This window comes from Stegodyphus dumicola, chromosome 8 (assembly GCF_044657685.1).
Source record: "Stegodyphus dumicola isolate Sdum_Otavi_A_Nest chromosome 8, ASM4465768v1".
NCBI classification, from domain to species: Eukaryota; Metazoa; Arthropoda; class Arachnida; order Araneae; family Eresidae; genus Stegodyphus; species Stegodyphus dumicola.
Genome location: NC_140775.1, coordinates 125441258 through 125455686, shown reverse-complemented (window position 1 = coordinate 125455686; position 14429 = coordinate 125441258). Strand labels below are relative to the sequence as shown.

General features: G+C 28.8%; 1 protein-coding gene across 4 annotated transcripts in view; it reads left to right on the top strand.

Moving 5' to 3' along the window:
- LOC118185171 (multidrug resistance-associated protein 1-like) overlaps positions 1-14429 on the top strand; it is a 306818-nt gene that overhangs the window by 230425 nt on the left and 61964 nt on the right. For all 4 annotated transcript variants that reach the window (XM_085822378.1, XM_085822379.1, XM_085822377.1 and 1 more), the window contains exon 18: positions 3185-3408. In XM_085822378.1, coding sequence (XP_085678504.1) covers positions 3185-3408 — 224 coding nt within the window. The remainder of the gene's footprint in view (positions 1-3184; positions 3409-14429) is intronic.

Here is a 14429-nt window from a genome sequence, read left to right as displayed (position 1 = left end):
ATAACAAGTTTTATTTAGCATGTTAGTTGGAATTGTTTGTTGATCTAAGGTATAAAATTCATTGCATTCAGCAGAAGTTGATCTAACAGTAGGATGTTAAGGTTAATTTTATGAAAGCCAAATGATTTCTGCATGAAAATCATATTCAGACTATGTCTGTAATACAGGATTTTTAGTATATAAATTAAGGGTTGTTATGGACTTCATTCTTTAGTAAATTAATTGGGGCAGAAATATATTGTAAAATTTTCATAATAAAACCACAGTTGCTTAAATTTTTTTTACACAGGATTTTTTTTTCTGTATAGATCAGTATGCTCTAAATGGTTTTATGCAGCATAGATTAAATGCCCATGTAATTATGTATCTTTTTCAGAAAAGAAATTAAAGTTAGTGTTAAATGTTTCAGTCTCGCTACTGAAATAGAGATACAAAAACTTAAATGATATATGTTGAAATTTTTCATTTTCTGTTGAGTGAAAAAATTAATGTCATTACATTCAAATTATTAGAAGATATATTTTAAAACTTGGCACTCAAGTATCAGAATGATGTAAATGATGCAGAAATTCAGTCAAATATCTGAATGTTATAAATAATGCTGAATTTCAGTCAGAAATATCCTAGTTTAAAACCATGCTAATTCAATAATTCCAGACACAAAAACTGCTACAAGCTTTAAAAATAATTCACAGATATATTTCAATCATATACAACTTTGGAAACAGTATTAATTTTTTTTTTTTTTTTTTAACTTAGCCAATTAGTCTTGCTGGTGACAAAAGAAGCTTCAGCAAACTTGAACAGGATCAGGAAAAATTTTCAAATATATATTTTTTCTATAAGACATGAATCAAGTGACCAAGTAGATTTTGAAAAATTGCTAGTGATTTTGCTTCACTTAATGTTGCATGTCATTTATCAAAAAGGAAATTTTTAGTGGTTTTCATTTCAGAACTATTAATAACTCATTTTATGTATCATTTTCTGAATATGTAAAGCTGTGATTAAATATTGTAAGAAATGTGGTATTATGATTTGAAATAATTATCTTTAATGAATACAAAAGTGTACATATTTTTGTATTTCTTCCTTCCCTTTTTTATTTAACTTATTTATTTTTTGTCATAAAATGCCCGTACACCTTGCATTATATAAAGAGGCATGCATTAGGCACATCATTCCCTCTTATTCATTTTACTTAATATGTTTTCTATTTAGTTATTTTGTCACTGATTTAGTTTCTGGAGTTTGTTGTTTTTAAATTTTTATGTTTGTAAAATATAACTTTTATCTGAAGTAGAACTTACTATTATAATCAATATTTTTAACATTAAGAGCATCTCATCGTAAATTCACGAATGCTGTTATTTACATATAAGTTTCAACTGTGAAATTAAGAAACGTTTTTATTCAGGTAAACATAATTACAATCTTAGTTTCTGAAAAAATTCTGCTTTTATCTTCGGCTTTGATAATGATAACTTATTTCTTTTTGTTGAGTATTTTATTCAATCACAAGCATACAAATTATGAACAGGTTTATTATGCAATATGTTTAATAATTATATTTATATAATGCATTATTTAGTCTTTTCATAATCAAAAATTAAATCACACTGCATTTTTTATGCTAGCTATTGATGTAAGTTTGTGAAAAGCCTGATTATATTAGCTTTGTTTCTATTATTATTTTTTATTATAATTCATATGCAGAGAGGAAAAAATAATTTCAGCATGTTCGTTATTTAATTTTCAGCTTTCGAATAAAATTGTGCTACTACTAAAGGTTTTGCTTAAATGTTTTTTGACATATTCTCTTGTTCAAGTCATACATTAATATTTAATAAAATACATACATGCATAATTTTGCTTTACCTTCACTGTATAAAAATTTTAATGTAAAAAATTTTTCACTGTACAAAAATTTTAAATATCAACTTCTATCAAAAGGAAATGTTTAAATTTTAAAATGAATTACTAAAAGCAGTTAATTCCCATCACTTGACATAAAAGCAACCTGCTTGGAATCAAATATATTAGCCAGAAAATCTGATACTTGCATATTAGCACAACCACTTTAATAAAAGATGCCAGATTTTTAAAATATAGCAACTATACACATAAAAGTTCTTCAATTTAGCAGTATCATTGTTTTCGTATGCATTCTTTTTGTTGTATTCCAAGTTCCGACAATTTTTTTAGACAATTCGTGATATTTTTTGCCTTAAATTTAATTTTAAAATCTGTGCTTGTAGAGTTTTCCAGCAATGAGAAAATTGTAGTAAAATTTCTGCATGAATACAGTATTTTGTTGCAAAATCGCTAAAGGGAACAGTTGTTTAGGATCTGTTGATTAAGTGATCACCATAAAATTTTCACCAGAACAAAACAAATAAAAATCAGCTTTTAAATAGATTTCTTGATTGATATGGGAGATAAATATCTGATTAGAATGTAAAATATGTATGTAATCAGTAAATTTTTGCAGTTAAAGTCTTCATTCTCTTTCATCCATAAAAAATCGCCAAATTGTGTCAATGTGGTTGCATTAATATGCAAGTATAAAAAATCTTTCATATTTGTTTAGTAATCCTCAGATAGTTTTATCTGCTTAACAGAAAAGCAATGAAAAATCTTTTTATAAAGGTGTCAAAATTTAAAACTGGAGAATTACACTGAATGTGAAGACCAGAATTTTGATAGGTTCTGAATTTGCTGCAGGTTTAATGAAAATCTTACACCAAAACTGTTATCTCAAAATAAAAAAGTAGACATTACTAAAAAAGAATGCACTAAAAAATATGAAAAAGAATAATGTGTGAAAACAATAAACATGCACCATCAAATTCCATTTGATATTCACCTGCACCTCTAGGTATAATAATTTTGTTTTTCTTAATTGTTTAGAAAATACAATTTAAAATTTGATTATATCATTATATTTTATATTTAAAAAATTTAATGAGTATTCTGTATTATTTACTTTGTGCTCTACTAGTAGTTACACTCATAATTTACAGTTGAAGGAGTTGGTTTAAAATAAAAAGATAATTAATGATTTAATGTATTTCTGTAGCAATAGTATTAAGAAAACAGCAAAGCTCATCTAAATATTTATATTTTAGTTTTGCAGGTTATTTGTTTTGAAAATGTATTACTAAATGGCTTTTTAATCTTTCAGACGAGAATTCTTGTTACACATGGCTTGACATATCTGTCTCAGACAGATGTTATATATGTTATGAATGAAGGAACTATTGCTGAGAGAGGTTCATTCCAAGAGCTTATTGATAGTAAAGGTCCATTTGCAGAATTTTTGTCTCAGTACTTAATGGAGATTGAGCAAACTGAAGAAGATTTAGAAATTCTTGAAGACTTATCACATAAAAACCCAGAATTCCTTAGGTTTGTTTCCTTTTTTAACATAACTTGCAACTTTTTTTAAATAAAGTGCGTAATTATAAAACAATTTTTAAGGCTGTGTTCTTAACCCTTTGATGCGCTATATTATTTTAAATTTTTTTTTAACTAAAAACACTAGAAATCAAATATTATGATCCTAGAGACAAATAATATATGAATTTAAAAAAAATCTACTTCCGCCCATTAATCTGTGGGTGGTGGTTTCGCTGGAAAACCAGCGCGCGTCTAGGACTTTGAAACTTACTGAGTTAGTTGAAAAAAACAACTTACCTTTTTCCGTACGCATTTCCAATGAATGACAAAATTTGCGAATTTAAAAAAAAAAAAAAAAAAAAAAAAAAAAAAACTGCATTTAAAAATTGCATCAAATATAAATTTTTTACTTTATTTTACAAAGTATATCATCAGAAAAAAAAATTATAATTTATGTAATTTTTCTGCAGCAGTGAAAACATAAGAATGTACACTGCTCAAAAAAAAAAAAAAAAAAATGGGACAGTGCTATATCTCCCTTTCTATTGGGGCGATTCACGAAATTCAAATTGCGTTCTTCATGTCTCGAAAGCGCGACTTAGGATATATATTAGATTTATATATAGCACTATTCTAACATAGGTATTTTGACACAAAATCAGACTTTTTCTGAAATAACATACCAATTTTTTTACATATTTCGATTCTACGACTCAAATTATGCCAGAATACCAAGTTTTGTAAAAATCGTACGAGTAGTTTTTTAAATATTAGCTCTCAAAATTTTAGCTCCTCAATGTTAATTGAATTTGGCAAATATTTATTTATATCTCTTTTTTTATTAAACTTTTTGATTTTTTTCTCTCACATTTCGAAATTTAGGTTCATTCCAAATAAAATTTACCCATTTTTTGTGTTTTATTTTTAAAATTTCTATTTTTAAATAATTTTTATAAATTTTTCGAAAAAAATTTTGAATTATAACCTATAAAATTTTTACGATCATCTTAGAGTAGGTATATTTTTAAGCATATCTGCAAAAAATTAGACTTTTTTATTCAAAATTTTCTAAGATATACACAAATTTACATATTTTCGCGTTTTGAAATTTGGCATCTTTTTTTTGAGGGATAATAACGCCAAATGTGGTCTATGGATTTTTGTTACACTGTATTGACACAGCTATTTTTAACCATAAATTTCAAGTAAAATTTTACGGTGAATTAATATATATGACATTTTTTCCCTCAATGATGCGTAATAAATATTTATTAATACTATATGAAAAGCTATTTTTTAAATAAATTTTTTAATATTTTTTTTAATTTCTCTCTATCTTTTTTTTTTTTTTTTTTTTTTTTAAATAAGAGTAAATTTCTGTAAGAGTAAATTTTTACCTTCGGCGTTTTATCGTCTGCTACTTTACTTCGTTTAAATCGAATTGTCTAAAACTGAGAATTTTCGTTTGATGTTTATTTGAATTTTATGACATTAACTGCACAATTTATTTCTAAACAAACTGATGCTTTTGAAGTGGCTGAAAGAGCGGCTGGTACTATCATCCATATTTTTAAAGCACAGTATATTTTTATAGAAACATAAGATTTAGAATAATCATTTTTATAAAAGTCAAATTATGATATAAATATACAAACCTCTAGAGACTGAATTAATGGAAGTTCAATGGTTATGTAGAAATGATCTGCAGCTACTTAATCGCTGGATAAGTCAGCAGATTCCGTGGACAAGTAAGAATAATTATATAAACGACACCCAACATTCTGAATTCAATTAACAACGAGGATACGATGTTTATTAAATGAATTCAAGAAGTTTAAAAACATAAAAAATCAACTCATTTTTTATCCTAAAATGTATTTTTGTGCGTAGCGTATTTTCATTATTCTAATTTAAAATTCTAATTTAGAATGTAATTGTCAAGAACTGATTCCTAATCATCAGTAATATAATAAGTAATTATTACGGTTATTAATAAATCCTTCTTATAAAGTAATTGCAAATATTTCAAAAAACTTTCTGTCTGAATGCAAATATTTTTCGCCCACCAGCGGCCGAGCGGTAAAGTCACTGAACACTGGTAGTTCGGTCCGAGGTTCGAATCCCGCGAACGGGCTGGCTGCATGGGCGTTTTCGTGGTTTTCCCCATGTGTAACGTGTATACGAGCCAGTTTCCCTTAGAAAGTCCTCCACGAAGGCATCCCTCCCCTTAGGCAGATAGCCCTCGAGGCTTTGCCATAATCACACGCACGCAAATATTTTTAATTTTATATTAATCAAGATTGCACACGATATTATTTATTTGCACTTCAATTCTTAACGTCAATTCTAGTAGAAGTTACAAATCAATAATATTTAATTAAGGATTGGATTGGATTATTTAATTATGGCAAAGCACACGAGGGCTATCTGCCTAAAGGTAGGGATGCCTTCGTGGAGGACTTTCTAAGGAAAACTGGCTCGTATACACGTTACACATCAGGAAAACCATGAAAACACCCATGCAACCAGCCCGTTCGCGGGATTCGAACCTCGGACCGAACTACCAGTGATCAGCGTCTTTACCGCTCGGCCGTTTGTGGGCCTTTATGAAATGGAAGGCGATAACTTTATTTAAAATGATTGTCAGAAATACCAAAATGTTTCGAAAAGTTGGATACTTTTTAATATACTTTCAGAATGCTTAAAGAAAAAGAGAAGAAAAATAAATTTTTTCGTAAAATTTAGCATTTGTATTTTTTTTAATTTAAAACTTTTCAATGTTATGATATTTGATTCTTGCGATTTCAAAAATAAAATATTTGACTAAAATATGAATAACATTTTAAGAAACCAAATGTAGGATAAAATTGTGTAAAGCAATGGGCACAATGATAAAACTGTTTAAAGCAGCGTATGCAAGTCATCCTAAGTTAAAATGTCGGTTGTACATCTCTCTTATTTATATATATCTTTTCTGAATGCAACATTGAAAGGCGTGTAAAACTGTGCTTTACTGTATTTTCTCTTTTAATATAGTATGCAGTTTTCAAACTCTTCGTAGTCTGGGTTACAAAGTAATCTTCCAAAAGAAACGCAGTTCAAATAAATAAAATCAAATTCTGGAAAATTGATATTAATAAATATATTTAAAATGCTCATTTCGAAGGAATAAATGGAAAATTTTAAAACAATTATCTGAAGAGACAATGCAGCGCAAACAATTAAAATAAAAGTATAAAAATTTAAAAATTACCTAAAATAATAACTATGACGAAAAATATATATAAAGAAAACTATTTGAAAAAAAATAAACGCTGCACCTTTATTTACGCAGTTTGAATAGGTAAATAGAAATTTTTAAAACAGTTATTTGAAGAAAAAAAAAAAAAAAAAGTGCAACTTAAACAATTAAAATGAAATTCGAAAAAGAAAAAATTACCTAAAATAATAAGTTATAATTAAAAATATAATATAAAGAATATTATTTGGAAAAAAGGAACGATGGTGACTTTTTTTCCTCTCACGGGAAAGGAAACTAGGTTGCCATATATTAAGAAGTTCGCCAAGTGAAGTATTCTTGGCACAAACTGACAAAAAAGTGGCAACATAAATTTGCGATTTCTCCGTAAATTTCGCTCCAAATTTTACAAAATTTCATATTTAGGCGTAATTTGAGTCGTAGAATCGAAATATGTAAAAACATTGGTATGTTATTTCAGAAAAAGTCTGATTTTGTGTCAAAATACCTATGTTAGAATAGTGCTATATATAAATCTAATATATATCCTAAGTCGCGCTTTCGAGACATGAAGAACGAAATTTGAATTTTGTCAATCGGCCCAGTAGATCGGGAGATATAGGTCTGTCTCATTTTTTTTTTTTTTTTTTTTTTTTGAGCAGTGTACATAATAAGGAAATTGGGATAAATAGATGGATAAAAGCCATAAATATATCCATGGGTTTTGCATCTTCCATAGAGGTAATTTCGTCAGTTGGGCCATAATCCTCAGAAAATTCGGGAATGGATTTCACTACATTCTGCATTTTATTCCATGTTACATCTGCAATTCTGGAAGGACCTGGTAAATTTATATCATTTTCTGACTGATCATCACTTTCATCTTCTATGTTTCCATAAGCAGGAGGGAAGGGAGATAAAGGAGTATTTCCTTCTCCTTCACTTTCATCCTCAGAGACCACTGATTCTGGATCTGAAGGTAATTCTTCAAGTAACGCTAATGCATCAGCTATTTCTAACCCTTTGCGAGGCATTTTGAATCTCAACAGTAGAAAATAAAATATTTGCAAAATATTTTAAATTTAATTAAATTTTTGTGCGATTTCTATTTTTAATTATTCAAAAATATATTTGCAATTTTTCGAACCACACAAAATAATTTAGAAAATCACAGTACTAGCATAGAGAGAAAGCATGTTGAAAGCAGAGAAAAATGTGTGGAAACGAAAAATATTTTATGGGGGCAGGTGCATGTATTGTTTGGTAATACAATAACTTAATTATTGTTTATTGATTTCAAAACCCCTTATCTATATCCGGGTGAAAATAAACATTTCTATTTCAAAGCGGCAAACATTACTATAAAGAGCAGTGGTTTCAGGGCGCGACCACCGAGCCTCTAGGGGAATGCAAGCATTGTAACGCAATGCTCTAGTGGGGCAGTGGTCGTGCCCTGAAACTACAAAGGAAATACCATAAATATACGCAGGTTGTTTATATATGCAGTTTAATTATTGCTGCATTTTTATTGTTTATGATAGAAATAATGATGTACAATAAAAAATTTTTTAAATTTTAAGTTATTAATATAAATAAAAGGAAGTTATTTTGTCTCACTGAAAATGAATTTTAAAAGGCATCCGATTTAAAATACTAAGACCTAAAAAATGTATAGTTCTGCAGTAATTTTGCGTTATTTAGAGGTAAAAGATAATTAATCAATTGGTTTTCACTCAAACAGTTTGGAAACAAGAGCGGAAAAAATTTCGAAAATTGGTGGTTTCAGGGCGCGACCACCGCCTTTCAAAGGGTTAAACTCAAAATGCATATGGGCCAAATGCACAGTCTGAAAGCAGCTGATGGACCAGAACATATTTTTAACAAAATTTCAATATATTATTAGAGCGCATGTTCAAACTCAACTGGAAAAAAAAAATTATGTATCAAAATAATATATATCAAATATGTATCAAAATGTACATAAACAGTAATAATAATGCTAAGGGAAAAAATCAAATTTATATTTATTTTCTATCTGAAGTTTAAAGGTTGGTACCACAAGAAATTTCTTTTGGTTGTACTTTGCAATTCAAACTTATTGACAGCTAGGTAATAAATTTTGGATTGACATTTATTTCAGGTGTTTCCAATATACTGAATTAACAACTAAACAGTGTACTTTTTAACCTAAAGTGGAAAATAATAAACACCAGAATACTGAAACATTACCAGCTGTCAGAGCTGTCATTATCCTGGAGAATGAATAGTTGAAACTGCCCATCCCTTTATAGAAGGCAACAGCAGACACCTATTAGGTGTCTCCACAATAAAATGGCCACCGATTCTGGCCCTAGGAGTGGCCAGTTCAGAATACGCAAGAATACTATTAGCTTTATAAAAAAGGAATTGAAAAACGAAATTTAGAAAAATGTTACAAGGCATAATATCATACATTTTGCTTTCTTAAAACATTATTTGTAATTAATAAAAGAATTGCACACATATTAGTTTATTTTTGGTCATGTAAAATTTTTTCGGTTTTGGTGTGCTATGAAGCCATTATATGTTGTTATTGTTTATTGCTGCCCATCTGATGACAGAGAGTTAAGATATCTATCCTGCCAAAATTCTTAACAAAACCAAAAAGTATTAAACTAAATTTAAAAAAAAATTACTAAATATGTATCAAAATGTACATAAACAGTAATAATAATAATGCAAAGGAAAAAAATCAAATTTATGTTTATTTTCTATCTGAAGTTTAAAGGTTGGTACTTTGCAATTCAAACTTATTGACAGCTTATTGACTTTACTGACTATACCAATGTGAGAACCTTATTCATCTTACTTTATTCATGTAGCCTGGGATATAAACATACAATAACAAAGCCAAAGGCCTTAGCCAATTCATTTTATGTTTTTTACCTTCAATAGCAGTTACTCACATAAGCTCAGTCTATATCTTTATGTTTCTAAAAGTATGAATGCACTATTTGCAACAAATACATATTGAAATATACTTACAAGTCACCTAAAACTGCTTTGGGGGCTGTGATTTTGAGACATCTGTGTAATGCATGTATGGTTTCTTTTCCAAATAGATGATAGGTTTATTTTGATTATTTTTTTCATTTAAATTGTTATATGCTCTTGAGAAATCATCACATTTCATTTAATCATTGATTGAAAACAAAATATTAACTGTACATATGAAAAAAAATTGTTGAAGAAATGTACAATTTTTTTTGTGGGGGGGGAGACAGGTGAGATTAATTGATATATTTAATTCACCATATGTATTTTGCATTCTTCAGTTTTAACTAGACATTAGAAATGTCTATAGCTTAGTTTTATAAATTTTTTTTACACCATTGTGTTATGACATTTTTTGTGCTATATTATCCGAGCAAATTATTGTCTAATATACCTGGTTTATTGTCCTAGCAGCCAGTGCAATCATTTTTTGAGGCATAAAAACATAAATAATACTTTTGTTTATTATCCATGTGGGTCTTGCAGATTGCCAGGTCTGGTCATTCATTGTTCTGCAAGATTTTAAATTTATTTTTCAAATTCAAATAACTGACTGAATAATTTAAAAGATGTTTGCAATCTTCTTAATAATTTATATCTGTATTTTACTTTTTGGTAATATTGCTAATTGATATAAGAATATACACGTAATTCATGAGATTTTTAATTTATCTATTTGATAATTTTTATAAAAATTTACTTCATTATTATGATTTATAAAATATGTTTATAATGAATAATCATTTATTTACAGCCCTAATAGTTTAATTAATTAATAAGTATTATTAGATATTTGTGCACTTACCATCTCCCCTTACAGCACTAAAAGTTAGATACAGATGTTTAAAATTTCTTTTCAAGAATATTCAATGAAAATTTGTTTATTTCCATGAGATTTGGTTTGTGCATGTAAAATAATCTGAGTTTTTGTATTTAAAAAGTAATGGTTTATTATATATATTTTGCATATTGTAGAGAGAATATTTTAATTGTAGTTTGTAAGAAGCTGATTAATTTTTATTTATTTTCTTCTATCATTTGCATATATGTTTCTGATCATCTGTTATTAGATTACAGATCATCACAATTTATTAAGTACATTATTTTAATATGGTAATATGGCATTCAAATATGATCCAGATTAATGGTGTGAATGAAAATATGGTATGGTTATGTCCTTGAGAAACATTATTTGAAATAATTGTGCATCTGCTCACTTTCCTCAGCATTTTGAAAGTTGCTTTATTTCTTGTTCAAAGGAAGTGTTTGGAAATGTGAATATCTCCTTTCAAATAACTGTGAGGACCCAGAGAAAAGTGGAGGCTAAATCTGGACTATAATGAAAATCAAACAGGACTTTCCTCACATTTGTATGTATCGGACATTACATTGAGCTCCATATTGTTTATGAAGTTTTGTAAAAATTTGGAAATTTAGGATCCTTTTTTCTACTAAAATCTGAATGCTTATACTTTATTTCATAGACCATGACACTTTCTACTTACTGATCGATTCCGCAAATACCACATGCGAATGCTAAGTTTAGACTGTCAGTGCATTATTGGTAATGTATCCAAGCTGTATTCAAGATTTCAATGCCTTAAGAAACATAGTACGAAACAATCCAGCTGTCTGAGCTATGCTTGAATGCTCTAGCACAGCATTTCTCATTCTGTGGACCACCAAGCCTATCCTTGTGATCCCCTAAATTTACTTCCAAAAAAATAAGAAAGAAAATTCAAACTAGATTCGTATACCACGCTGCAGTTGAAAATCTCAGATTCTTTTGTAAATCATACATGACAATAGTCTGTTGTTTTTTCTTCCAAGACTGGAATTTTAAGAAATTTATTTTGGTTGACCTACCTACGAACCTTCCCTTCTAATCTTAATAATGAAAGAGAGATTTGAAACATTTTAACTGTGGTGCTTCTTGCCATTTTTTCATTGCATATGTGACCCAGCCAGAGGTAATCCCAGCTCATCACGATACAATGAACCTTCTTTTCATTGCATTTAAAACTTTCTTAGTAGTTTTGGAGAAGCATTTAGTGCTGCATACATTAGTAAACTGCATCTTTACTTGTTCTGTGTTAAATTTTTCATTTGTGTTTTCTGGGTTTATTGATGAAGGTAGGAGAAATCTTAGACTCTGATTATTTTAAAATTCAGACAAATCCAAAAATTCAAATTGGAATACTTTGTTTCTTTTTTTTTATAGGCAACGACAGGTAACATATAGGCAGTTTTATGTATTTTTGATTTGTTGCTTGTCTGTTAGTAGTGTAGTTATTGAAATCTTTCCTTATGTGGTAGACATTAGTAGTTATCTCTGTTACATATTGTCAATAGTTTATAATGAAAAATTGGCTTGGAACCAAATCTTTAAAAAGAAAGCACGTGATGATATCTTCTACTTAGGCAGTGCTAATTGTGAAAACCTTGTGGTTGATTAATACATTAATATCAATGATGCTAATGCCATTAAAGAAAGATCTAGTAGTACTTGTTGTTCAAAGAAAAAGTACTTTCATGAATATATAGGACAAGAGTTATTTGAAATTTGATTTGCTTGGTTGTAATGAGAGTGAACAACACCTCAATGCATTCTGTTTTAGGAAGTGCTTTCAAATGAGTATATGAAACCTCTTAAATTGAAATGGCACTTAGAGAAGAAGTATACAAGTGTAACATGTTGGACTATTACAAGTGTTGCATCCCTTTCTATAGGAGGCCTTAATTCTTCCAATTACAAAAGGTATGGAACAGTCTGTAGTGAAAACTTATGTAAGGACATTTATTGAATACCACTGTGAAATGATAGTTACATGCCAAATACAGGGCATGGCCAATAATATAGAATCTAGACTTTTCAGTAGAATAAGAGAAAATCTATTTTATATTTTTCAGTTAAATGAAGCAATGAGATTTTGAATGATACACAGTTGATTTGTTATGTCAAATGGGATTTTAACTATGGCATTCATGAAGATATGATCATCTCGAAGATTCTGCCAAATGGAGAACAATTTTTAAAGTCCTAAATGAATACATCCCAGAGTATAAAATTAATCAGAAAATGTGTGAATGATTTTATTCTTATGGGCTTTAAAATTTTTATTTATAAATAATTTAAAAGAAAAAAAATTAAAAAAATCTTCGGTACTTTTCCATTTCGCTGGCGCAAATCTAGCCAAGCAGACTTTATTGGCAACAGCATACAGTATGCACATAAAAAATGTTAACAAATGTTAGTTCTAAGAATTTTTTATTTTGAAGGCGTAAAAATTTTAATAGCATTTCAAATTTTGTAAAAAGCCAATAAATAAAGACAATAAATTTGTAAAAAGACGTTAATTTAAGAATTTACTATGCTTTCATGGTTCAACATCCTGAGTCACCGGTTCGTGTCACGTGACCCCAAGTGATCTCATCCCATGTAAACTATGCTACAAAAATCTAATTCTCTCAGTAATTATTTATGTTAATTTCAAGTTAAATTTTAGTTTCATCCTAATTGACTTTATTACCGTGAATGGCCTTAGAGCATAAAATTGAACTCTCTGGTAAAAATTCTATGTAATTGTATGCCAGTATTGAAAGAGACAATCAATCTGATAAGAAATGGTGGCGACTTGTTTTGAAAATGAGGCGTAAAAGGTTACTAGCAAGGATATTCCATTTAGCACCAGTTGTACCATTATTGCCGACTTTATCGCCTGTGCTGGCAAAACGAAAAAGTACCAAATCTTCATTTTGAAGTTTACTGGCTTTCATGGGGGTGAGATACTAACAAAGCTCTTTGAATTAAAGACTAGAAGTCCTGTTATTTGTAAACAAAATTAATGGAGGTATTGCATTATTACTGAGGACATGTGGCCAAGTCCATTGGCATATCTTTCAGATGTATTTTCAAAACAAAATAGACTAAATCTCTGTCCACAAACTAATTGAGTATTCTCAAAGGCTATGAGAAAATAGAGGTTTGAGAGGAAACTTGGTTTGTGGATAGTTTTCACTATTTGCAACCTCAAAAACTTTTTAGTAGAAAATAATATTGTTACTAGAAAAGAATGATGCAATAGACATATTTTCCAATTTCAAAACTCTGAAGTCACAATTTGAAACTTATTTTCCAAATGGGAAACACGGCTAATTTTCATGGGCTTATTATCATTTCCATTGCAATAATAAAATACCAAACTATCATTGATTGAAAGAGAACAACTCATTGAACTTTTGAGAAACAGTGGACTTAAAATGAAATTTCAGGCAGAAGGAATGCATCATTTCTAAAATTTATTACCAATGAAAACTGAAATATAGTTAACTATGCAATACTGTTTTAAAAATTATATTTCATTTTGCTTCTACGTATCTGTTTAAGAAAGGGCTTTGGTCAGTATTTCAAGTAAAAATTAACTGCAAAAATCAACTAATGTACATGTTGATATCAGACTTAAATGTATATTAGAATACAACAGACCCCAGAAGAATAAACAAGAAACAGCAGCCTCATCCATCTTATTAATATGTCTAATAGTATTTAGTAAATTTTAGTTAATTAAATAAAGATTATTCAAACATTGAATTATTAAAAGTGAATGTAAATTTTCTTCTACTAACTTAATTACTTAGTACTAGTTTATAATTAAAGGTTTGGTTTATTGGTCTTCCCTTAGGCAGAAGCCTCGAGAGCTGTCTGCTTAAGGGGAGGGAAGCCTTTATGGAGGACTTTCTAAGGGAAACTGGCTGATAT